Consider the following 27,415-nt stretch of genomic DNA (forward strand, 5'->3'; position numbering starts at 1 on the left):
CTCTACTTAGAAAATGATCACTTGGTTACTTTTGCTTTATATATTTATGTGAAGTATCACTTCAGTTTGCTTCCACTTGTCTCAGTTTATATCTTCATTACCTTTGCACTATTCTCTGTACGTTTCTGATCACTCTACCTTGAGTTTCAATCAGTGCTCCATTTCCAATTAGGAACCAACTTCACATTTTTGCAGCTCCTAGAATACCCAAAGAAATATTGTTTTATTTCTCTTCTATATCTTACTGTGAATGTCTTTATATTATTTCAGCAGCCACACTCTCTGTCTGCCCTAAAATCCACTCTAGCAAAGACTGTGGAGGATGGGGTTTCCCTGAGTCCTTAAGCCTAAGATAGATCCCTGTTAACTCTTCAGACTTTATAGTCTCCTAACTGAAAGTCTCTTTCATGAATGTAAGAGCTGAGAGGCCCATGAAGAGCCCCATGCACTGGAATAATCTGGATCTGGAGAGCTGACTTCAAACCAGGAACTTTATACTAGAAGTGCATTTAATCAACTAAATCTACATACATTAGAGATAACAGTCACACTATAATTATGTTTAGTAAGCACTCACTTTGTTTCCAAATCTTTTAATATTTTACAAGCTGCACAGAGTTTTACAACATTCTCTTTAAGCTTCAATATCCCTGCTCATAAAATGCTATAAATCAGTATGAATTTGATACCGTGAACTCAAAGAGCTCTAGGTGAAATGCTCAAGTCAAAATTTCAGGAGAAGCCATAACCTGTATTTAAGTCTAGATCTTATGACTCCTAATTTCTCTTGCCACTGTATCTTGATTGGTTTTGATGAAATTCCACATCATTTTAATTGTCATGAAATTCAGCTTCAGATATGTAAATGAAGAGAATATTCACGTGGAAAGGCTATTCAAGACAATTACTGGGCAACAAATTTTACAAAACCTTTGTCTCTAGGCATTTTGTAGTATAATGGGGTTTAAATTTGAGTACTTTTTGTAGTTTTAATGGGTGAAATGGAGAGATTGTTTTGGAATCTTTGAGCTATACCTTCCAATGGACTGTATTGAAGTCATCAGACATTGTATGTGGGAATGTAACAGGAGTAGTAAAAAAAAATGTTTCCAGTATTTACCTCTGTTATGATCTCATTATTGTCTAATTGAGTTCTTGTGGAAGATCCTCTTGGGGGCAAAATGTCAAAAGCTTTTAGGTTTAAGTATCCTAAGTACCTGCTCTCTTATCTGTTTTGTCTTGACCCCATAGATAACAGGGTTAAGAGCAGGGGGAAAAACCACATACAAATTGGCCAGAAGTATGTGGATGTAATGAGGGATGTTGTGGCCAAAGCGGTGTGTCATGAAGGAAAAGAGGGCTGGCAGGTAGAAAGCCAACATGACACAGACATGAGAGCCACATGTGCTGAGTGCCTTAAGCCGGGCATCCCAGGATGGGAGATGGAAGACAGCTCGGAGGATTTGGACATAGGAAAATCCAATCACAGAAAGGTCAATGTATCCCACTGAGAAGGCAATCAGTCCATATATAACATTAACTCTAATACTGGCACAAGCTAACTTTGCCAAGCCCATGTGTTCACAATAGGTGTGAGGGATAATCCGGACACCACAGAAAGGCAATCTCAGGATGAGAAATATGAATGGAGTTACAAACACCAAAGTCCTGACAATGATGACTATGCCCAGAATGGCTATTACCTTGTTGGTTAGGATCATGGTATATCTCAGGGGGTTGCAGATGGCAATATAGCGATCTATGGCCATGACTGTCAGTACCACAGACTCCAGACCAGTGCATATATGAATGGTATACATCTGTGTGATGCAGGCACCAAATGCAATCTCTCCAAGATTAAACCAGAAAATCCCCAGCATCTTGGGAATGGTTGCTGTAGACAAGCCCAGATCAGTGCAGGCCAACATGGCTAGGAAGTAAAACATGGGTTGATGGAGGCTCCGTTCAGTCTGTATCACAAACAGGACAGTGATGTTCCCTAGAAGGGCTATTAGATACACTGCAAAGAAGGGGAAGCCAATCCATACATGCACATCTTCCAGCCCTGGGACCCCCACTAGGAGGAAAGTAGAAGGGTGGAACTGTGTATTGTTGGTATGAAAAGTATTGGTGGCCATTCCCTACAGACACATTTTTTGCAGGAGTTTTCTTGCTTCCAGTGAGAAACCATAACTTCTTTCATAGCATGTTGCCTATTTCTTGGAGAAACAGAAAATCTGTTCTTTAACTTCATAATACAGCAGAAGAGACCTAGAGAGGGAATATGAAATGCAGTTAAAAAGACAATCTCACTTTTAAATATTGGCCTCACCTACACAGAAAACCATGCAGAAAATTTCCAAAATACAGCAATCTTGCACTTCCCATGTCTTTCATCCCTTCAGTCTCTAAGAAAAACCTTCCATATGGCATTAAATTAACATATATTTGTTGCTAATTATGCTTGTTAATCAGGATGTAAAGAGTAGCCAAGATGAAGTGTGTGTGTGTGTGTGTGTGTGTGTGTGTGTGTGTAAAATGCCATGCCACTGGACTGAGATTAAGGAGGAAATGATGAGAGAAATGATACATTCTTGCAAAGTGGATCTGAGAAATTAAGAATATTCTATGTGAGAGGAGACTCAGTAAAGGTGGGGGATTGGTTACCTGGTACTTGGACCTGAAATAACAGTTTTAAAATTTAGATGCATAGGGACACTACTGCATAATTCCAGAAAAACAATGCTCCCTCTTAGAACTTCAAAGGCCCTTCACTCACTATATTATATTATGTTTCCTTTCCTGAGTAGAAAACACTGGCTGCTCTCAGATATTTTTCGGAGCCTTTTGTGATTTATGATCTTCTTTTCTGTCTTCTCCATTTTGCATTATATAAATGGACGATTGCTTCATAATCCCACCTAGACAGTGGCAGTGTCATTGTTTCTGCCTTTTTAAAAGCTACCTAGGTCAGATACTTGCCTCAGATTGGGGACAGTCTAGTTTGTGTTAATGTTGTAATAATTTCCCTGACATACTGATGGACAGTAATATGTCTAAGTTGGCAGCAGGCTAGTTTACTGTCACAATGAATCTGCCTGGTGTGCCTTGTGGTTGAGTTCGGGTTGTAACTGGCCCTGAGTCATGGATGCAATCTGCAATATAATAGGCCTGTGGAGTGCTTGGGTGTGTGCAAATGAGACTAGGACATGGTGAGAAGCTTTGCTGCTGCAGGGTGTATTCTGTGGTAGACTGGGCGATACATAGAATACATTCAGTGATGGGTTTGTTAGATTAGGGCAGTGCCATATCCATAGCAGTGCCATGAGTCAAGTTACTTTGATGCTCATTTGAGTGCAACGAGTTCTAATATGGTGTTAATAACTTAAAGAAAAAATATCCCTGTGACTTGGCTACACTGCAGGCCCAAAGAACCGCTTTGGAAGTATAGTAGTATGTGTATTTGGGTTTATATATTCCCAGATTGTGTCCATTTTATGGTGTGGAATTGCTTTCCAAGATACGTCATGATTATGCTAAAGGGAGGGAAGATACTTTATGATATGATCATTTTCTGAGTTGTGTTAATCATCTTTTTCTTCTTATGAGATCTGATCATAGGAAAGTCAGTATCACAAAATCAACATTCAAAGATCAGTAGCATTTCTATAAACCAATATTCTTTAAGCTGAAGACCAAATCAAGAACTCAATCCCATTTCAAATAGCCACACAAAAATAAAATATGTAGAAATACATTTAACCAAGGATGTAAAAGATCTCTACAAGGAGAGCTAAAAAACATTAATGAAAGAAATCACAGATTATACAAACTGATGGAAAGACATTTCATGCTCATAGATTGGAAGAATCAATATCAGTAAAATGACCATACTTCCCAAAGCAATCTGCAGATCCAATGAAATTCCTATGACATTACCAGAGTTATTTTTTTCAAATTAGAAAAAACTATTTTAAAATTCATATGGAACCAAAAAAGCGCCCAAATAGAGCAACATTAAGCAAAAAGAAAAAAGTCAAATGCATCCCACTACCCAACTTCAAATTATACTACAAGGCTGCAGTAATCAAAACAGCATGGCACTGCTGTAAAAATGATACAAAATCAATGGAACAGAATAGAGAACCTAGAAATAAAGCCACACACCTACAACCAACTGATCTTTGGTGAAGTCAACAAAAACAAACAACTGGGAAAGGACATCTTATACAGCAAATGTGCTAGGGAAACTGGCTAGCTGTATGTAGAAGAATAAACTGGACCTCTACTTCTTAGCATATGCAAAAATTAAGATGGACTGAAGACTTGAATATGAGACCTCAAACTATAAAACTCTTAGAAGACCTAGGAAAATCTTTTCTGGACATTGGCCTAGGCAAAGAATTTATGATTGAGAATTCAAAAGCAAATGCAATGAAAATGAAAACAAAAATGAATAAATGGGATTTAATTACACTAAAAAGCTTCTGCACAGCCAAATTAAACAACAGACTAAACAGACAACCTACAGAATTGGAGAAAATATTTGTAAACTATGCATCTGACAGGGACTAATATCAAGAATCAATAAGAAATTTAAACAATTAAACAAGCAAAGACGAAACAAACCAATTAAAACATGCTTGGGCAAAGGCTGAACAAATATTTCTCAAAAATAAAAAAAAAAAAAGACACACAAGCAGCTAACAAGCTTTTAAAAAAAGTTCATCATCACTAATCATCAGAAAAATATAAATTAAAACCACAATAAGGCCAGGTGTAGTGGCTTATGCCTGTAATCCCAGCATTTTAGAAGGATGAGGTGGGAGGATAACTTGAGTCCAGGAGTTAAAGATTAACCTGGGAAACATAGGGAGACTTCATAAAAAAAAACAAAAAAATTAGCTGGGTGTGGTGATGTGTGCCTGTGGTCCCAGCTACTCAGAAGGCTGAGGTGAGAAGTGGGAGGTGGAGACCACAGTGAGCCGTGACTGTGCTACTTCACTTCAGACTGGGTGACAGAGTGAGACTCTGTCTTAAAAATGAACAAACAGACAAACAACAGCAAAATCAAAAACGCAATGAGATACCATCTCACACCAGTCAGAACGATTATTATTGAGAAGTCAGAAAATAGCAGATGTTGGTGAGGATGTGGAGAAAAAGGAACACTTACATGCTGTTGGGAATGTAAATTAGCTCAAACTCTATAAAAAACAATATGAAAATTTCTCAAATAATTAAAAATGGAACTATCATTAATTTCAGGAATCCCACTATTGGATATATACCCAAAGGAAAATAGATTGGTCAAAAATACACCTACACTGATTTGTTTATCACAACACTATTCACAATAGGAAAGTCATGAAATCAACCTAAGTGTCCATCAATGGTAGATTGGGTAAATAAAATGTGGTACTTATATACCATAGAATAATACACAGCCATAACAAAGAATAATGTCCTTTGCAGCAATATGAATGCAGCTGGAGGCCATTATTCTAAGTGAATTAATGCAGAAACAAAAAACCAAATATTACATTTTCTCACTTATAAGTGGGTGTTAAACAATGGGTACACATGGACATAAAGATGGAAACAATAGACCCTAGAGATTATGAAAGGGTGAGGGAAGTAGAAAGGCAAGAGCTGAAAAACTACCTTTTGGGTACAATTTTCACTATTTGGGTGATGGGTTCACTAATGGCCTAAGCCCAGTATTACACAATATGCCCAGGTAACAAACCTGCACATGTACCCCCTTGAATGTATAAAAATAAAAAAGGGATGTTTAAAATACAGAAGGGTCAATATCAATACCTTTTACCCACTAATGACCACAAATTAGTTTTACCTTTCTATTCACCTCTATCCCCTGCCCAAGTATCCAATCTGTCAGATAATTCTTTGCATTTTATCTTTTACTAAAAGGAATAATGTAACTACTTTATGTTAGAGGGAAAAAAGACTAGCTGACATTCATGTGCCAGGTACTTTTCAGTGCTTTAGAAATATGATTTTATTTAAAGATTAAAACAGGTCTAAAATTGGCACTTCTGTCCCCATTTACAGAGGAGGCAAATGAGATTCAGGCCAGAGAATTAATTATATCTTAATAGCTACTGTTATTAGTAATTTTTTATATGTAAGCTGGGGGTTATAATATTAATCACATGATCACTACATCACCTAGGGACTGTTCTGAAAATTAGAAGTAATAGACATGTGGTGTGATTACTTTCCATATAGGTTTTAAATAACTGTAATAATCATCATTATTATTACTTTCAATAGAGAGAAGAAGAAATATTTCTCCAGATCCTCTCTTTTTATTGTGCTTGCCACTTGCTGTCTTTAAATCCTTATTTCTCATGCAATATATTTCATATATCTATAAATATATAATATCTTTCCAGTTACAAAGATTTGAAAACATTGAATAACTTTTCATTCAAATTATTTCTTCTTCTCTGATTATTATACCCTGTTCTGTTTACAAATTTTCTGTATATTTCTATTTCTACCTATATTTTAATTTATTTTTCTATTTTTCTTTTTTCTGAAATGGAGTCTAGCTCTGTTGTCCAGGCTGGAGTACACTGGCATGATCTCGGCTCACTGCAACCTCTGCCACTTGGGTTCAAGTGATTTTCTTGCCTCTCTTTCCTGAGTAGCTGAGGTTACAGGTGCCCGCCACCACACCTGGCTAATTTTTGTATTTTTAGCAGAGACAGGATTTCACCATGTTGGTCAGGCTGATCTTGAATTCCTGATCTCAAGTGATCTGCCGCCTCGGCCTCTCGAAGTGCTGGGATGACAGGGGTGAGCCACCACACCTGGCCTATTTTTATTTTCACTGATATACATTCACTGACTAACATTGTTCATGTGAATTATTACCAAATTGTTCTACTTGGTTTTTCAGTTTTTGTTTTTTTCCAATGTAATGCTTCCACAGGGATCAACCATAAATGCCAATAAGATGATCATCCCCCAATGGTGGAATACAATGATTAGCTTAAAACATTAAATTTATTCATGGCTATTCACAAAGATTAAAAAATAGAGGTTATATATTACAATATAATTAATTGTATTAATGAATAAGCTATAGAGAATTTTGCTGGGAGAAAAACTAAAGTATAGAGCTAAATATTTAATCTGTCAGTAAGGTAAGGAAGAATAAGGAATACCTAAATTTGGTAGAATTGAGAGTGCAATAGAGGAAAATCAGCAAAAGGAACAAAAGTTTTGTTTAATTTTTATTTTCACTGTTTCCTGTGAATATAAATCCAGGTACTTTTTTGCAATATGCAATTTCAAACCCAACAGCTATTATTTTTAACTTTAAGACAGTACTTGTTACAAGAATTTTACTTTCTAAAATGTTAGCTTTGGAGAATTGTATTGCTCACTTAAAGTAGTATTGATATAGGAGTTTGAATTTGCTTACTAACATTGTCAGAGCAATTTAATTCACCAAGGCCTTAGCAATCTTTTCATAACTAAATACAACAATTGAAAAAATGTGTAGTGGTTCACTTGTCAGTGAAGTAAAACATTTCTAGACTCAAAGTCAAAAAGTCTTTTCTTTTTATTGAATGCATGATTAAAATATCTTTTGAAATCAGATTATCATAAGCATTTTTTGGGAACACAAACTACCACCCATGGGCCAAATCTGGCCCACCACTTGTTTTGGTAAAATAAATTTATTGGGACAAAATTATTCTCATTCATTTATATGTCATCTATGGCTGCTTTTAATCTACAATGGAAGATCTGAGGAGTTGTGACTGAGATCTCATGGCTGGAAATATTAAAAATATTAACTCTCTTTCTTTTTATAGAAAATGGGCACTGACCCTGGAGTGCCCATTTATAAGAATATTTATAAGAATAAAATTTCAACAGTGCTCCATATCCTTATCAAAAAGTCATTATTTCATAAAATGCAGTAAAGAATCTGAGACATTAATTTTCACCTATCTTTACAGTGTTATCATCTCCACACTGCAGTCAAACTGCACTTCTAACTTTCTGCATTCTTTCTTCTCCATGTCTTTTTTTTTTTTTTTTTTTTTTTTTTTTTTTTTTTTTTTTTTTTTTTTTTTTTTGAGACGGAGTTTCGCTCTTGTTACCCAGGCCGGAGTGCAATGGCGCGATCTCGGCTCACCGCAACCTCCGCCTCCTGGGTTCAGGCAATTCTCCTGCCTCAGCCTCCTGAGTAGCTGGGATTATAGGCACGCACCACCATGCCCAGCTAATGTTTTGTATTTTTAGTAGAGACGGGGTTTCACCATGTTGACCAGGATGGTCTCGATCTCTTGACCTCGTGATCCACCTGCCTTGGCCTCCCAAAGTGCTGGGATTACAGGCGTGAGCCACCGCGCCCGGCCTCTCCATGTCTTTTTTCATATTTCCTCTTACGAGGAGACTTTCCTGTCTAGCCTTAGTCACCACAACAGTACATAGCCTAGATTTATTAACATACAATCCACAGAGCCTTCCTTAATCTCCTTATTTCAAGATTATTTATTCTTTATTTTTTCCGAAGGCCTATATGTCTTTCTGCTATGTTAGTTATCATCAGTTTTCAAAATGAGTTTCTTGGACCAATATCATCAGCGTCACCTGGTAACTTGTTATGAATGATATTTCTTGGACACTAACTGAGAGCACCTTAATCAGGAGCTCTTGCGAAGGGGTCTAGTAATCTGTCAAAAAGCCCTCCAGGTGATCCTGTTGCTCATTCCAATTTGAGAACTGCTGGTAGATACCTACCACTACGTTATAATTTCTTTGAAGGCAAAACTAGTGTTATATTTGTCTCCATGATAACATGATTTTTTTTAAAATGTCGGGATCCACAAATGGCTGTTGAAAGTTGAGTGCAAATAATAATCTTCCCTGTTGTTTTATATAGTGTTTTAGACTGAATTCCTAAAAACATATCTGAGATAGAGAATGACGGGCAGAAAGATTTTTGAGAAAAGCTCTGGGAAAATATACTGCTAAAGAAGTCAGTAAGGTAGGATTGGATCAAAAGACAAACTTCTTTATCCTGTGGTTACATCTCAGGTCTCAAATGATATGAAGCTCTAGAGATGGTACAATCTCTCTAAGTTGTTCCACTATAAGGCAAGTAAGCCATTTTTTAAAAATTTCTGTGCTATCTAGTTGTTGGCCATGGGCCACACTGTGTGATGTGACATGACCTTGGATGAGGCAGTTTATTGGATCTAAGGGCAATCCCAGGGAGGGGGGCAAATTTGAGTTCTCAGTATCTGAGATTCCTAGCGACTGGTCATAGGTGCATAGGACTTGAAAAGCAGATCACATAGCTATAACCAGGGAATGATCTGTTAACATCCTTCTCATCTTCTTGAAATGCTTTTCTTTTTTGGATTTTAAAATACTTCTCCTTCTCTTTTTCTTTAACCCTAAGAATCCTTTTTAAAGAATCCTCTTTAAAACACTTCTCCTTCTCTTTTTCTTTAACCCTCAGATTCCTCTTTGAAAAAAAGTTTACTCCTTTTTTCCTTTGTCATGCCCTTAATAGTCTGTTCTTGACTGCAGCTATGAATTTGGGTTTTTCTTAACTGCTATCTCTTTTTCTTGCTACTTTCCTTAGAAGATGCCGCTATCTACAGAGACTCTGGCTGAGTCACTGGAACTCCACCATCCCACAAATCACTTTAGTTACTGTCATTGAGGAGCCTCTTTCAAGGTAACCAGGAGCTGACTCACCTACCTCTGCCCAGCATCTGAGAAATCGTCTGTGAAGGATCGGGTAGCCCAGACTGCAACCTGCATGTGACATAGTTCATACTATTTAGAGCCAAGGAGTTATATGAGAATTATTGTCCCCTGGGAGGGCTTCCCTAAAGTGGGGGCTGTGTCCCTGGGCTTGGTGAGAGAACAGAAAATTACCCTATCCCTGAGGATAGAGCTCTAGGTTGTCTGGTCAAAGACGCCTTCTACTTGCTGATGATCTGTGCATTCTCTAGTGGGTACACTCCCTGCACAGGTTCCAGGGGTCTAGTCAGTCAGAGGCATAATGGCCTCATACCAACACCTTAAATCTGACTGTAGTGTCAGATGATGAGTTACTCTTGACAGAGAAGCAGAAAAAGAGCACAGTAAGAAGGAACCCAGCATCGCCTTAAAGTCAGCTGTGAAATATATGTATATTAATACATGGCAGGGATAGAATTCTAATTTTGGTTTCCAATCGATGAGCTATATGTGTTACAAGAATGATTTCTGTGAGTGTGTAATGCCTCTAACACTATATATAAATTAATTAATAGAAATATCAAAATGTATATATGTGGAAAGAAAAGCAATTTAACATACAGATTAAGAACATGATCTTTTGATTCACTTACTTGTTCTGTGATCTTGGTCAATTACATTTGCCATTCTAAGCCTTGATTTTCTTAAATGGAAAATGAGAAAAAAATTATATCAATATTGTTAACAGTATAAGAAGATAATACCTGGAAGGTGCTCAAGACTTAGTTGTTAGAAATTAATTAATATATTAACATTAGCTATGCATTTTCAAAATCTTTTACAATATTATCTTTGGAGTTAACACTTCGAAGTTAGGCAACTTATATTCAAATTTTTTTTCTTAGATTCTATAGGTGGGAAAACATTTCTTAACCTCTATGAGCTTCTTGTTACTTCTTATAGATTCACAAGGGTGATGAAAATGACAAAACACATTTCACACACTGTTTTTCAGAGTAAGTGAGATAATGCATTTGACTAGAACAGAAGAGTGTTTGACAATATATCTAAATATCATTACATGGACATTATTTCCATTCCTTATTTCAAGTAGAATTTTTGGTGTTCAGTAACGTAAATAAATATTCAGTAGAAAAAGTTATTTACCTTTCTATTTCATTAGGTTGTTCACTTAAAAGATTGTAATTTATTTGTTCAGGAAATGTATTTATTGGTACACATGGACTTAAAGATGGGAACAGATGACACTGGGGACTACTAAAGGTGAGTGAGAGGGCTGAGGACAAGGGTTGGAAAACTCCCTGTAGGGTAATATACTTACTACCTCGGTATATTAGTTCATTTTCACTTTGCTATAAATAAATATCTGAGGCTGGGCAATTTATAAAGAAAAGAGGTTTAATTGACTCACAGTTCCCCGTGGCTGGGAAGGCCTCAGGAAACTTACAATCATGGTGGAAGGGAAAGAGGCACATCTTACATGGCAGCAGATGAGAAAGAGAAGGCGTGTGTAGGACGAGCTGTCAAACAATTATAAAACCATCAGTTCTCAGGATAACTCACTATCACAAGAACAGCATGGGAGAATCCACCCCTGTGATCCAATCACCTCCCAACAGGTCCCAACCTCAAGGTGTGCGATTATGCAGACTATGATTCAAGATGAGATTTGGGTGGGAACACAGAGCCTAACCATATCAGTGGGTGATGGGATCATTCATACTCCAAACTTTAGAATCACACAATATACCCATGTAACAAACCCACACATGAAGCCCCTGAACCTGAGTTGAAATTACACACACGCAAAAAAAAGAAAATAATTTTTAAATAAAAAATATATTCAGTTTTACCACTAGATGTCAGTAATGCTCATACAACAAGCCAATGTTCTTTGATTCAACCTACTTTTGAGCTCCTGATATGAATTAGACAACTTAAAAATTAGATGTTCATTAAATATAGGCTAAATCTGCAAGTGTCATTTGAACATTATGAATATGATATTCAAATCAACTACATTTCTTAAACATGTGATCTATTGTTCTAAATGTAAGTTTTCAAGATATTTTTGGTGTATCTATTTGTATAGCTCCATGTTCAAAATCATCTCTTCAGGGAGCTTTGATTTCTTTTATAATAAAAGAGTATAAAGGATAAAAAGTAACTTTTCTTGATTATTTATAATATTTCCTATAAAATTTGATATATCTTACTATGTATTATACTGATCTTTTTGAATTATAATATTAACTAAAGCTTTGGAAAGCCCAAAATTTTCCTTAATACACATGAATCTTATAAACCATATAAAAGAATACCTCTAGCATATAAAATGTTCTTTTATTTAACTTTTGGCCTTAGAGAGGAAATAGTCTAAAATTATGAGAAAATTAAGAATATGCCTCATGATTATTCCATTACTTTTTAATTCTCATTTCAATTCTCAGTGCAAACATGCTAGGTGAGATTTCAGTGTGTTAGCCCAAATTATTTTTTTAAATCAGCATTATAATTCTTGTGCTGTCTAAAAGAATACAAAAAATTCAAAGTGATTCTAAGAGGACTCTGAAAACAAAAAGGAGAGAAAGTATCTAATACTACAAATATAATTCTGAAATAAATAGCACAGAGAAATAATTGAAAGAAGAATAAATAGAAATACTGGCCTTCACATGTTTGTTCAGAATTTTCCTCCAGCTCTTTGTTTATGTGGGTCAATGTGCTAGAGATCTCCTTTCTGCCTCTCCAGGTCCATTCTATAGTCTGTGTCCTAAGCGATTCATGACAATGTACTGCATCGATAGCCTCTTTGGCCTGTAGAATATGTTTGGGTTCAGAAAATGGTAGGCATCAGGAGGTGAGGAGGAAGAGAGTGAGGGCAAGATATTTACTCTGGTTTCTACCCGCTCCTTCATTGCAGGTGACCTGCAGGTCACCATGGGCTCTGTGAGTACTTTGAAATAAATTGCAACTCCTGACAGGTAGGTTTATCCACAAGGTTCTCTGGCCCTCCAGATGCTATGAACTTTTTCTCCTCCTTGGGCCCCAGAGTAAACATTCCCACACTTACTATCCTTATTGTCCCTTGTGGATTTTCTAAACTGTGCCTATATAGTTTAAGAGGCCAGCCTGAGCTTGCTATTTTTTCTGGAACCTTGACTAATATTGCCAATAAGCAGCCTTAGATTTTCCCGTAGATTATTCTATTTAAACTTACTTTTATCACATGTAATAATATGTAATACATGATATATATATATAGATTCTCCTTAACTTACAATGGGGTTATACTGCAATAAACCCATCATAATTTGAAAATATTTTATGACTGAATAGTATTTTATTGTATATATGTACCACATTTCATTCATCTGTTGATGGACACTTAGGTTGCTTCCAAATCTTAGCTATTGTAAACAGTGTTGCAACAAACACAGGAGTGCTCGTATCTCTTCTGTATACTGCTTTTCTTCCTTTTGGATATATACCCAGCAATGGGATTGCTGGATTATGATGTGGTTATTACACATTGCATGCTTGTATCAAAACATCTCATGTACTCTATAAATATATACACCTACTGTGTATCCATAAAAATTAAAATTAAAAAAGAAATCCGTTGAAAATATTTTTCAATATTTTGAAGGCATTATGCATGAGCAGGACGATGAATAATGCAGCATCTAAAGTAATGATGCAATTAGCATGAAATAAATGGAATTTGGAAATGCAAGAGTTAAGAAGATCTAGATTGTCCTCAAGATACATGACATTGTTAATAATAACAATAGTATTACAGATACTATCACCTTACCAGGGGTTGATCTTGGCTTTGCTTCCATTGTAAGTCAAGGAAATTACTGAATGCATATACTTTCAAACTATTCTAAAGTCAAAAAATTTTCCAAATGAACCATTGTAAATCAAAGATCATCTGTATATTTATATATATATATGTCAATATATAAAAACATATATAAGTATACATAAATGTACTGGTCTTATTGTTTATTTTGTCATAGGCAGTTTTGTCTTTGAATTCTAATTTCTTAAGGCTTCTGAACTACATTCACATATACCTCAAAATAGCTAATTTTGTAGTTGTTGGAAAAGAATAATACATACTTCACAAACGAATATTTTCAAATGGCCCATAAGAACTGAAAATACACTCCAAATCATTATTAGTTATTAGAGAAATAAAAATTAAAACTGCAATGTGATAATGGTTTTTACTCACTTGAGTAGCTAAATTCAAATGACTGATAACACCAAATGTTGGTGAGAATGTCAAGCAATTGGGATTTTCGTATTTTGTTGGTAGGAGTGTAAAATGGCGAAATCACTTTGGAAAACTGTTGAAAATTTTCTTCAAACTTAGCACCAGAAAAATAGAAAAGCCTGTAGGCATCTGGAATTTTAATAAGTTTTTTTGGGAAACCAGGATAATACAGCAAGACTCTGACTGATGTAGTAGTTATGGATCAATAAACCAATTGAATGGACCAATGCTGGAACATATTCGAGAAGATATTGTATCTGAATTAAACTTCATGGAAGTTTATTTTAAGTTACACTGAATTAGATCTGTTCCCAAAATGGTTGTGGGTAACACAAAGTTAGAGATAAACGGCACTAATAGTCTCACACTTACTATCCCATAATAGTCTATGAACTAGACTGGTTTCTATATTCTATAAAATATCCTGTGATATATAAAGGGTTCCCAAGGAGAAGGATTGTTTGACATGGTGGGCAAGATTTATGGAAAATGGCATTGCCTTTGAATATTCAATATCAGTAGACTGTAATTAACTCTGGCATTGATGTCTTTTTTAGTGAAAATAAATTCAAGATCAAAGCTGTTGAAACTTTAAATTATTCTGATCCTTAAAAGGCTGTGATTATGGGACCTGAATCACTAACAGATAGCTGCAACCTAGGAAGTTGTAGTATTTGTTTCCCTGATTATAAATTAAATTAGCCTTTTTCCATTACCTACATTGTTTTTTTGTGTTTGTTTTGTTTTGTTTGTGAGATGGAGTCTTGCTCCATTGCCCAGGCTGGAGTCCGGTGGAATGATCTCAACTCACTGCAACCTCCGCCTCCCAGGATCAAGCAATTCTCCTGCCTCAGCCTCCCCAGCAGCTGGGATTACAGGAGGCTGCCTCCACACCCAGCTATTTTTTGCATTTTTAGTAGAGATGGGATTACACCATGTTGGCCATGCTGGTGTCAAACTCTTGACCTCAGGTGATTTGCTTGCCTCTGCCTCCCAAAGGGCTGGGCCTACCTACATTGTTTTACAGAATGTTGTAAAAGACTACCAGATAAGATCCTTTCCCTCTTTACTTTAGATCTTCGTTATTGATTAACTTCCTTTTCCCTTGTCTTAAACAAAGACCTTAGGACTATTATATTGTCAAAGATAAAATGTTAAAAATACTAATTTAAACTGGAAAAAGAAAACAAACTATAATTAATCAATTTGCTGTAACTCATAAATCAGCTTTGTATTGGAAAATGTAATTCTGCTAAATTTCTTTGTTTTCTGCCTATATAAGTAAAACCTTAACTTTTCAGCTTTGAGGCATTGATCTCATTTCTTTGGATTCTGTGTTTCCCAGATGGCCTTCCTTAGCTTTGCACTTGAATAAACACTTAAACTGAATTCTCATCCTATATATTATTTCAGGTTGACATGTCTTTTGTCACCATTTTCTCAATTATATTTATCTTTTGTGTCTTTTTTCTTCTAATCATGTCATATATCTTTGTTATTAAGCCTGCATGTAGATGCATTTAATATTCTCATACACTGGCAAATTAATGCCATATTTATCAAATAAGCATAAGCAAGTGTGTACACATACACATATGCATAGCTTTGTATACAAACCATTACTTAAACTGCAGACCAATTATTCCCAGAACATTAGGGCCATGCTCCAGGTCCAAGGCAGTAATATTTTGACACAGACCACAGGAGTAAAGTGAAAAGTTATAAATTGGGCAAGCAGAGGCCAAATGCAAAAATGTATGCAGGATCTCCTCTGGGATGTGTGGTGCCTGGGACCGCTGTGGGTTATGAACAATTGAAACAAACTGTATGAACAATTTGAAAAAGATATGTATTAAAAACCTCACTGACCTGTGTAATATACAGTATAGTAATTTATCTAGGTTAGGATTATGGATAAAGCATTAATTGTATATTTGGCTGTTGTCCAGTTGCTGCATATAAAGATTCTTAATTGTGTCCAGGCAACTTTCTCTTTCTGTTCAGTTCCATGGACTATCCATATTTTTTTATTGTCACAACAGGCTGTTTCTGGCCATTTAATTTCTGCCGTCACAAACAGAAAGTATCAAAATTGTTATTATCAACAATGCCATGGATTTTCAGAACAAGATATATCTTCTTGCCTCTTATATTTCCACATTGCAATTATTTAATGCTAATTGCATCATTACTTTGTTGGGTTACCCATGCAAAATGTCTTCAATGACTTTCTGAAATACACACACACACACACACACACACACACACACACACATTTTCTGCTTCATTAGAGATGATCACAAATACCAGGCTTAACCTGTGCGTTCTTGAAAATGCAAATGATATTTTTTTTTCTGTTCTTGTTAAGTTTATTGTTTGGAACTTTATAGTATAAATGTAGAACGACATTATGTTCTAACCATTTTAATTATTTAGACTCTAATCAATGCATTTCCAGAAGGTGATCTCTTTCAATGCTAACTACACTGGCTTTCTGTTGCACAGTGTTACCAGTTTGGATTATGAGTGACTCACATGTGCACAGAGCAAGAATATATCATTCATGCAAGGAATTTCCATACCTCATCTACAGTTATTTAACACCAATGAGAGAGCATAATATTGTTATATCAGTTGGAGATAAAACAGGACATAGATTGAAAGTGCCTGGGGGCATTGCAGAGCTACAGTCTCAAAAGGTTTCAGAGTCTGCAGGTATAGCCCCTTCTGTGGGAATGCCTGACAGGTGGTATAGAGCCTGCAGAGAGGATGGGATGATCACTCAGGATGCCAGTGCCAGTGTAATAAGGTAAAGGATGTCTGCTGCTCCCACTGCCAGCCACTGCCAGTGGGTATTGTAGCTAGAGGACAGCATGAAGGTTTAAACACAGATGGGTGAGAGCTAGTGTATATCCCTAACACATGTCTCAAGCCCAAGGTTTAGCAGCGAAATATTGGTAGAACAGAGTCCTGAGTTTGTGTATCCTATGTTTGATATGAGTGAGAATCACCTCAAATCAACATGTCAACATCCTTCTGGTCCCATCTTGTTTGACTTCATGAAAGAAAATTACTGTCCAGAGTGATTTCATCTGTTACCAACTGACTCTTCTGAAATCAGGCCCCAGCCACGGGCTTCCAGGACAACTTGATAGACATGGATCACAGAGTTCCTTAGGACAAATGTCTGACTTCACAAGCTGGTGAGTACAGGATGAAGAGAGTCATAATTCTTTGAATAGGAGAATTAGGGGCACATGTGTTTGGTCCAGGGTCAGTGCACCTCATCTCAACAACATTGCTGTTCTCAGCTGGTTGAGGAAGCTAATCCAAAGAACAGGGGTCCCCTGAGAGATTCCAGTACAGTGACTCTGCTCTGCCCTAAGTGTGGTGTTGCAGTTTGATTATGAACCATTTAGGGCCAGCATTATGGTGCACTCCCATCTATACTCTGGATACTATTATGCTTATATTAATTTTTTTCACTCTATCAATATATTTAACCAGGAAGTTGTTTTATACACGTCGCAGATCCTTTCATATCACTGAGAGAAGAAAAAGCTTTGTCTTTATTTAGCATGTCTTTATTTATATACGGTACAGCTATTGATGGCCTTGATGCTGGTCTGTGCTTACCACTCAGCACTGTGGACCACAGAGATGAAGACTGTGCTGATTTCAGCTACTCCTTATTACTATACTACATGAACCTGCACTCTGTTTCTGAAATCTCCCTCTTCTCATTACCAACACTAAACCCAGGCTACTCCTTCTACCTCCCATTTTACACACACATACACACATATATATATCTCCTATTAGTTCAAAGGAGAGTTTATCAAGTATTCACTCATGATCACAAGGTCCCACAATAGGCCATCTGTAAGCTGAGGAGCAAGGAGAGCCACTCTGAGTCCCAAAACTGAGGAACTTGGAGTTCAATGTTCAAGGACAGGAAGCATCCAGCACAGGAGAAGGATGTAGGCTGGGAGGCTAGGGCTATCTAGTCTTTTCACATTTTTCTGCCTGCTTTATATTCTAGCTGCATTGGCAGCTGATTAGATGGTGCCCACCCTGCTTTTCCCAGCCCACTGACTCAAATATTAATCTCCTTTGGCAACACCCTCACAGACACAACCAGGATTAATACTTTGTATTCTTCAATCAAATCAAGTTGACACTCAATATTAGCCATCACAAAGAGAGAGAGAGAAACAGCAAGAATCTGAAAGAAGAAAAGGAGCAAAAATGACAGTAACAGCTGGACTGAGAGAGCATTAAAATAAACATGGGAGTCAGATATTTTGGAGATAAAAGACAAAATTTTGGATTCTGTAAAAAATAGAAAGCTATGGAACAGACACTGCTGCTGGATTATAACTTATTTTGTTCATCTATAAAAAGATTTATCTGATCAGTATCCTTCAGGATCTAAATTCACCTAGAGAGAAGATATATGGAAAAAATGGAGCTACCTCTCACCCTTGTTTGCAAGCAATTCTACTCCAAAGCCACCTCAACCTTCAGCATAGTTGCCTTCTCTATAATCTTTAGCTTTTTTCCAGGTACATGGAGGGAAGTGGGAGAAATGGTCAGCAAAGTTAGCTTTGTGTTATCTGTCAACACTAAACCACTGCTAGTCAAAATGAAAAAATCTGACAAGCATGACCATTACAGAAGGTTAAAAATGGAGCTCAGATGATGATTATCTGGGTTGTATATGGATATATTTATCCAAACTGTATCACAGAATTATTCTCTCTGTACAAATATTTTCACAACCTGCTCTCGGATTTGCTTGGTCCTGACTCCATAAATGACAGGGTTAAGGGCAGGTGGGACAACCACATAAAGGTTAGCCAAAAGAATATGGATATAGCGGGGAATGCTTTGGCCAAAACGATGGGTCATAAAAGAAAAAAATGCTGGTGTGTAAAAGCACAGCATAACACAGACATGGGAACCACAGGTGTTGAAGGCCTTTAGTCGGGCATCTTGAGAGGGAAGGCGAAAAACAGCTCGAAGGATAAATATATAGGAAGAGGCAATCAGGATAACATCCACAATAATATAAGAAATCACCATGAGCCCATAGATTATGTTGATCTTGATAGGTGCACAGGCCAACCGGGCCAGACCCATGTGCTCGCAGTATGTGTGAGGTATGATGTTATGCCCACAGAATGGCAGACGCAGAATGAGAAACACAAATGGAGTTACAAGAACTAAATTTCTTCCAACAACCACAGAAGCTAGGATACTGATGATTTTATTGGTGAGGATCATGGTGTACTGGAGAGGGTTGCAGATGGCAACAAAGCGGTCGTAAGCCATGACAACCAACAGAACAGTCTCCATGCCTGTAAACATATGAATAAAGAACATCTGAAGAAGGCAGCCCCCAAAGCTGATCTCTTGGAGGTTGAACCAGAAGATTCCTAGCATTTTGGGGATGGTGGATGTGGACAGACCGAGATCAATCACAGACAACATGGCCAGGAAGTAGAACATGGGCTGGTGTAGGCTGTGTTCAGTTTTGATCACAAAAAGAATGGTCATATTCCCCACAATGGCAATCAGGTACACAATACAGAATGGGAAAGCAAACCAGACGTGCAAAGTTTCCAGGCCTGGTATTCCTAGCAGGAAGAAGAAGTGGGGATAGAAGTGGGTGTCATTGATAGAAGGCATTCTCCTGGCAAGTGTTACTGAATTCCTAAGAAGGATCTCACTTTCTTTAAGGCCATCTCTTGTCTAAGTCCTGTAGAAACAGAAAGACTCTTATCAGTGTGCTGGAGGTAATGGTATAGGTGGTTAATTTACAAACATTAGAGATTCACTTTTTTCCAGAGGGTAATTGAGAAAGTCTCTTAACACAGATTATTGTTCTGAGATCCATCATAGGCAATATTGCTCATGCCTTTATTTTTTTAATCTTTGAGATATTCAAATGAACTGGAAATATTTCACAATGCAGTGCATATTTATATTGTGGCATTCCCTTCCATTACTTTCCTAGGTAGTCCTTCTTTACTTTTGGGGAAATCACCATACCATGTGTTTTTCAAAGTATGGTCTTGAGGTCTCTGGGGCTTTCTAAGTACCTTTCTGGTACTTACAAGCTCAAAACTATTTTTATAATAATAGAAAATTTTTAGCCATTCTCACTTTCATTCTCTCATAAGTACACAGTGACATTTTCCAGAAGTTATATGGGGTGTTACCATAATAGATTAAATACAATTATAAATGACGTTATGAGGTTTCAGCTCTATTAACTTAGTAAAAACAGTTGCAAAGGAAAATAATGCAAAGTTCACAACTAGTTTTTTGAAAAATAGTTATTTTAACAAAAAGTATCAAATTATGTTTTTATATAATAGTTAATATTATTTTAACATTAAATATTTAAATTTTGCTCTAATGTCTAATAATATAAATATTACAAATATAATATTAGAAACTAAAACTCTTTTGGTATCTTACTAATTTCCAAAAGTGACAAAGATTCCTAGTACAAAGGAGAACTATTATTGTCTACCACTTCCTATGTTTTGTTATAATATAAGCGTAAGGATATGTCTCATGGACCTTATACAGTGACATTATATAATGGTAGTTAATCAGATAGTCTCTGTTAGAATTTTCCTGGTTCTAACTCAGCTAAATTGTTCAGTGCATTTCTATTTTGGATTAATTGCTATTTTTGATGCTTCTAAATCTTCATGAACAATACAGTTTTTCCAATAAATGGAAATAAAAGGCCTTGTGTGTATCTGCCAAATTATGTTTCTCTTCCTTACAGTCTATAACATCAACAAGTAACATAAAAAAATTTCCATGTCCCCAAATTGTGCGTAGCTTCAGGTGTAAAAAGATCAAATATTTAGCAAATTTTCATATTGAAATTAAAATATTTTTAAGGAACCTTCATTGCCTCCTTGACAATAACAAGGAAAATTGCCTTACTTTAGCTTTGTGTCCTTAAAGACATTGTGCAACTCTGTAGTAACTAATGTAACCTGATTGTATAATATTTATGCATGTACTGGCCTTATTTCTACAAAGAGAATAGCTGCAACTAAAAGCTGAGAACCAGCGCTAATAATTTTAAAATGCTCAACACTGCCACATGAATGTTGGTTTCCAATTGTTCAGCATTTAATTTAATCAGGATTGGGGTTTGTAATAAGTGTGCTTTTGTTTGTGTGTAAGTTTGTGTGACAGACAGAGAGAAAGAGAGAAGGTTGGAGAGATAGGAGTAGAGAGAGAAATCATGTTTTATTATGTGTGCGGCTGCATATACCAGTTGTCCTGTAACTTTGCCGGTTAGCTTTTGCACAGCAGAAGTACACAGGCAAAGGGGTTAATAACTGCCCATTCTATACGGGAAGAACAAGAACATCTCTTGCTCCCAGAGAAGCTGAGAGAAAAATTGAAATAAGAACATAACGTTTGCCTATATTTTGGAAAAGATGCCAGGCTGAAAAGTCAGAGGGCAGTGGTTTTTGTGATTTCACCTAGAAGGGTGTGAGGACATAGCTAGGATGATGTGCTGTGAGATTTACAATCCAGAGTCAGCCCAGTCTTAAGAGTGGCTGTTTCTCAACATGATACTTTGCCAGCTGAGAAAAAACATTCTCAGGGAGATGGCAAAGGGGACGCTTCGCTGACACTGCAATTCAAAGCTGCCAGGGGATCCACCCTTTCACAGTTTTACCTGAATTCTTGCCTTCTTCCTGTTATAACTGTATGCCACAGTAGCAGTGTATGGCCAATAACCTTAAGATCATTTTTTGAGGGCAAAGTATTAAGTTCATTCTTCTTTAGATATGTACATTGACAAAGATCCCCACCGAAGTCCATCTCAAAAGGCAAATTCCTAATAACTAGCAATTTCTCTCTTTTTGTGCTTACCAATGTTCATATTTTGAACTTGTGATTTTTTTTTCTTTGCTGGATTTTTTTTTTCTGACTATAGTACTATATTACAGAGGTCTTCTATGGACCTTAAAACTATTCGGACATGGCTTGGAAACCTGCTAAACCACTTACTTGCTTGAGGCCCTTGGACAATTTCTTTAACTAGATAGATCAGTTTTTTTTTCCTGTAGAAATGAGATGATAAATTATAACTAATGTCATTTATTTTAATGATAAATAAGACCATTGTTTGCACAGGTGCTAGTACATAGTGTATCCTCAACAAATTATAGTTACTTATTTTATTAATTCTCCCAAATACTTTATTTATTTAATCCAAGATAGCTAAAATAATTCACCTGTTAGCAGAAAGAAGTTATTTTATTGTAAAACGTTTAATTTATGTCACAGTTGGATATAAGATTAGATAAAGGAGGGATGGCTCAGAAGAGACCAAAGTGAAGAAATGGCACAGAGTCAGACATTAATATTTATCTCTAGATTTTTTTATGGATACAAATATGACCCAATACTGCTCATTTAGAAAGGAAAGAATTTTCTCCCTTTATTCTTACAGGTTTCCCAAGCTTGATCAATGGATAAAGTGGATAAAGACCTTCATTCAGGCTCTTCCGTAATGGTGCCATCGAAGGTTGGGGTCTGGCTGATTTAGCAGGGGTATTGTGCTTACAATAAAAATGGCTTGGGTATGGGTCCATAAAGTAGTAACTATACAGGGAACCAAGTTACAATTTGCAACATTAAATTCATTCAGACAATGTGGGAAAGAGAGAATAAAATTGTACAGATCAAATGTGTTAATATCCATGTAATTTTATTTGAATACTGACTTTAAGTAACACCCACCCACCACCTTAAACATCCACATATAAATGAAGTCTGCCATAACATCCTTTTGTCTTATTGACACTTATGACTGTATTTGTGGTGTTTTGGCTGTGAACAGTGTACTCTGTGAGTGTGTGTGTGTGTGTGAGAGAGAGAGAGAGAGAGTGTGTGTGTGTGTGTGTGTGTAGGAGAGAGAGGGGAAGAGGAGGGAGAGAGAGAGAGAGAGAGAAAGATACAGAGATACAGAGACAGATAGAAATTCGGTACATTACTAATTGGTATACCACTGACCTCACCTATGGAAGTCTGTTCCAATCCTATATGCTCTGCTGTGTTCCTCTGTGAAGAGGATGGTGCAATGGTGCTTGGGATAATTCTTCAGAAAAGTGGAAGAACCTAGCCTCTTCTATTCCTCATTTGCCTTCTTCTTTCCTCTGTAACTTCTCCTTTCTGCCCAAGCGTTCTTACCTTTCTAATATTTCTTCTCCCAAACCTCACTTGGAGCAGAATTGCAGCATGAGCCCAGGTTCTTAAAGACAGCGATTAGTTTCACCTTCAAGCCTCTGAGCAACGAACATGCCTAGTAACGTGGAGAAAACTTTATGGTGAGTGAGTGCATCCTTATGACCAAGCATGTCCCAGAATCCCTGAGCCTAGCCTTCAGAGTCCTCTGGGCATAAACATGGATTCAAGGGTCATTAAGTCTTAGCAAGTCTTTATTTCTCTTTATTGCATCTGCAGAGAAACAGCTTGCTAGATATAACTCCTTAGCTCAGGGGAACAGATGTGTTATGAAATGATGGGATGGGAACTATCCAGAAGAGAAAGGAATCTGTTTGGCAGATGATGTTAATTCAGCTTCCCTCAGGAGCCATGAAAGCATTGATTTTATACCATTAAGTCTTCACTGTGTGACTATGAAAATAAAACTGTTCTCAGCAACTTTTCTGTTTTAATATATTTGTGTAAATCCTGATGTAGTTGCACAATGGTTACAATTGAGGCTTCAAAAGATGAAGGAGAAGACATCTAAAATAGACAAATTCAAGAAGGGAGCCTCTCAGGAAACACTACTTCTGCTCTGGCTGGAAGGGACAATATAATATGTTTTATCGGGAAAATGTAACATTTTCCTTTGTGGCACAACTCTGTTTATTGGCAGTGTGTATGCCTGCAGATAATAGCAGCAACTTTCTTCCAATCCAGCAAAATTTTCCTTCTTAGTCTATGACTAATGGTGAATAGTTACAGTCTTTGGAGAGAGGCTTGCATGTGTTTCAGCTCTTTTGGAAGAAGGTGAAGAAAACTCCACATTTTCCTGATAAACATATTATATTGCCCATTCCAGCCAGAGTAGAAGTAGTGTTTCTTGAGAGACATTCTTCCTGAATAATGATAGAATGGACCTGATAGTACTCCCAGGGCATGCTACGGAGCCTGGGTATTCTGACTGTAGTTAGAAATAGACTGATGGAAAATTGAATACATTAGACAATTAGTTGGTACCTTTTGCCTTCTAAGTTGGGACTATTTTGAGTTGTTAGCACAGAAATAGTAATGTTGTCTGTGGTCCAAGAGAGATTCTGGTTTGATCTGCCATGTTCTTGTATTCATTACTTCTCTTGATTAACGAGAAAGTGACTCCCTAGCTTCCTGATTCTCCTTCATTGTGCCCACCTTCCTTATAGTATCCACATTCATCTTCCCAAATCAAGTCTGACTCTACTCAATTTCTGCTTAAAATTCCTTTCCATAACCCCTACATTCTCCATTGTATACTGCAGACTTTACAAACACTCCTGTTGCCAAAGTCCTTCACTCAGTATCCAATCAGCCTTTTATACTTTCATTGTACTTCATGACTCCCAAACAGACATCCTGTCTTTGATAATCAAAAGTCCTCCATATGAAATAACTATCTCTCATTTCCACTTTGCTTCAGCACTTTCTCAATTGTCCTATACTTCTTAGTGATCTTTTACATGAATCAATCTGATAGACTCTTTGTGTCTTTTGTGTTTTCATATCAGTTTGTACCACTATTATAACAGGCAACTTTTCTTTTGTGTTGGTTTTGTGTTTTCTCTCTTCCATTATTTTATGGATTGATATTACAGGGATGTTTAAGCCAACTTTATCCTTCAGTTCACCTAGTACAGTGCTTTGATTATAGGAGATGCTCTGAATTACTGAATTATTGAATTACATTTTTTTAAAACATAAAAATTCTAGTTCTGTGAGGGTCACAATATCATGTAATTGCATATCTCCTAATCTGTCACTGTATCTACCCCTTTCCTGTTCCTAAGATTATTTCACTGTGACTTCTGAAATCAATTTTTTACAAGCAGTGGTATTATTTTTGGCCTTAAATCACGTCTGATGTTGTTTCTCTTTCTTTTGAAACAGAAACTCAGCTGTTCCCTGAGGACATTACTTGTCCTGAAAAGTGTTGAGGGATTGGATACATTTTCCCACTATTTTCACTATTTCCTCATACCAAATAGCCTAAAGCCTAGAGACTGTTTGTCTTTGACTTTTGACAATTTGACATTATAATGCCTCCGGGAGGACCTTCTTGGGTTGAATTTACTTGGGGAATTTTGAGTTTTTCGGATCTGGATATCCACATCTCTCTTCACATTTGGGAAGTTTTCAGCTATTATTTTATTAAATAGTTTTTTTTTTTTTGCCATTTTCTTTCTGTTCTCCTTCTGGAATTCTCATAATTCTAGAATTCTCATGATATAAATATTTTTCCACTTAATGGTGTCCCATTAGACTGTAGAAGTTGTGGTAACACAGTAGTAATGGTGGCACCGTTTGTGTGCCCCATTAAGGGACACCATTATTTCTTCACCCTTTTTCATCCTTCTTTTGTTTTTCTCTAATTTCAAATAACCTGTAAACAGATTTTTTTTTCTTCTGCCTGACCAAATTTGCTGTCGAAACTCTCTGTCATAATTTAAAACCTTATTGAATTCTTCAGCTACAGGATTTCTATTTGATTCTTTTTTATGATGCATATCTTTTGTTGAAATTCTCGTTTGTTTCATATATTGTTTTCCTGATTTTATTGAATTGCCTACGTTTTATTTTCTTGTATTTTATTGAGTTTTCTCAGGACCATTATTCTGAATTTTTTTTGGCAACTTGTTGATTTCCTTTTTATTGGAGTCATTACTACAGTGTTATTTCCTTTGGTGGTATCATATTTCTTTGCCTTTTCATGTTTCTTGTGTCTCCGTATTGTTGCCTGTGCATCTGGTGGAACACTTACCTCCAAACTTTCCAGAGTGTTTTTTGTAGAGACAACTATCACCTTCAGTTGGGTTTTAGTGTGTCAGTTGGGAATAGTGTGGTGACTCTGTTTCCGGATAGGTGTAGTACAGTCTCTGTGCAGGTTCTTCATCTGAGTGCAATCTCAGCAATGACTGTGGGTACCTCAGTGGCTTGGACTGTAGAAGTTTGAGGTAGCACAGCAGTAGTGGTGGCACAGTTTGTTACGTCCTTAGTGTCAAGGGCTTTTTCCCATTTATACATCACCGTATTCATTTTGTATATTATCCCATTTATACATCGCTGTATTCATTTTGTAATATTTTTGTAGACATAATGCAATATGTTCTTTATTTATAAACATATATAAAGAACATATATAAAGAACAAGTATGTTCTTTTCCTGCATAATCATGCTTCTATCTTGATTTATGTTACTTTTCTTGAACAATCCCTTCTAGTATTTCTGCTATAACATATCTATTGGTAACAACTTCTCTCTGCTTTGGTTCTTTGCAATGTCTTTTTAATCCTTTAAGAAGATATTATTAGTGAGTATAGAAATCTACATTGGCAATTTATATGTTCTACTATATTTTTAGAAATAGCGTATTACTGTCTCCTTGATTCTAGAGTTTCTTTTGAGATATTTACTGTTAGCCTTATTATGGCTCCTTTGAAGATTACTAGACATTAAATTTTACAATGAGGAGACTCAGCTGATAGGATTCCTCAGATTTGACATGACCTATAAGCAGCTGCAGTAGTGCTGGGCTCGAAGTGCAGTGGCTTGGGTGGAGCCAGGGTCCTAGGCTCAGGATCTCACAAACTATAACTTTCCTTCTGTTACTTTCATTAAGATGTAATTGTTTATTCATTGTTCTGGTTATCTGTGTGAGGCAACTAAGAGCTAGAACATTTTAGTAGACCATCTTGCTAACATTGTCAAGATTAATGCCTTGATGAGAGGATATTAACCATCACGTTGAAAGGACAGTGACATAGAGGCAATTATTTTTCAGTATATAATTGATTTACATTGGCCATTCATTTGATCCTCCTTCATATATCAAAAAGTCTATGGATTTTCCTGTGTTCTGCAATGCTGCTTGTCATAAATTATACATTTATACATATGTATTTCTGCTTCTGGACTATGTGGTTCTGCTTTTTGTCTGCTCTTGTACAAGTATTTCACAATTTTAATTAGTGATACTATAAAATAAATTATGGACTATAATAATACAAATCCTAAAATTTTGTTCTTCAGAATTGTCTGGCCAATTTCTTTTTCTTTCTTTTTTTTTTTTTTTTTTT

The 27,415-nt window shown here is 36.4% G+C and overlaps 2 protein-coding genes across 4 annotated transcripts; both read right to left on the bottom strand.

Moving 5' to 3' along the window:
- Nucleotides 1-577: 577 nt before the first annotated feature.
- On the bottom strand, nucleotides 578-9,824 carry LOC108288358 (olfactory receptor 52E5). The gene is made up of 2 exons (XM_017507257.2): nucleotides 9,758-9,824; nucleotides 578-2,271 (listed from the first exon to the last, which is right to left on the bottom strand). Exon 2 carries the CDS (start codon nucleotides 2,136-2,138, stop codon nucleotides 1,185-1,187), a length of 954 nt encoding a protein of 317 aa, XP_017362746.1. The 5' UTR covers nucleotides 2,139-2,271; nucleotides 9,758-9,824; the 3' UTR covers nucleotides 578-1,184.
- Nucleotides 9,825-18,466: 8,642 nt separating this feature from the next.
- On the bottom strand, nucleotides 18,467-23,418 carry LOC108288359 (olfactory receptor 52E4). Of its 3 annotated transcripts, none has more exons than XM_017507259.2 (2): nucleotides 23,288-23,418; nucleotides 18,467-19,686 (listed from the first exon to the last, which is right to left on the bottom strand). In XM_017507259.2, the coding sequence occupies exon 2, from the start codon at nucleotides 19,604-19,606 to the stop codon at nucleotides 18,800-18,802; it is 807 nt and encodes a 268-aa protein (XP_017362748.1). In that variant the 5' UTR covers nucleotides 19,607-19,686; nucleotides 23,288-23,418; the 3' UTR covers nucleotides 18,467-18,799. The 3 variants fall into 3 exon arrangements, with proteins under 3 accessions (XP_017362748.1, XP_037586883.1, XP_017362747.1); XM_037730955.1 differs by lacking the exon at nucleotides 23,288-23,418 and adding an exon at nucleotides 23,116-23,273 and having other exon boundaries at nucleotides 18,473-19,808; XM_017507258.2 differs by having other exon boundaries at nucleotides 18,474-19,808; nucleotides 23,288-23,417.
- Nucleotides 23,419-27,415: the final 3,997 nt, after the last annotated feature.

This window comes from Cebus imitator, unplaced genomic scaffold, assembly GCF_001604975.1.
Source record: "Cebus imitator isolate Cc_AM_T3 unplaced genomic scaffold, Cebus_imitator-1.0 Scaffold370, whole genome shotgun sequence".
In the NCBI taxonomy this organism is placed as follows: domain Eukaryota; kingdom Metazoa; phylum Chordata; class Mammalia; order Primates; family Cebidae; genus Cebus; species Cebus imitator.

Bases quoted from the DNA above. Each gene is read 5' to 3' on its own strand.
- LOC108288359 (XM_037730955.1), bottom strand. From the start codon at position 19,738: ATGCCTTCTATCAATGACACCCACTTCTATCCCCACTTCTTCTTCCTG.
- LOC108288358 (XM_017507257.2), bottom strand. From the start codon at position 2,138: ATGGCCACCAATACTTTTCATACCAACAATACACAGTTCCACCCTTCT.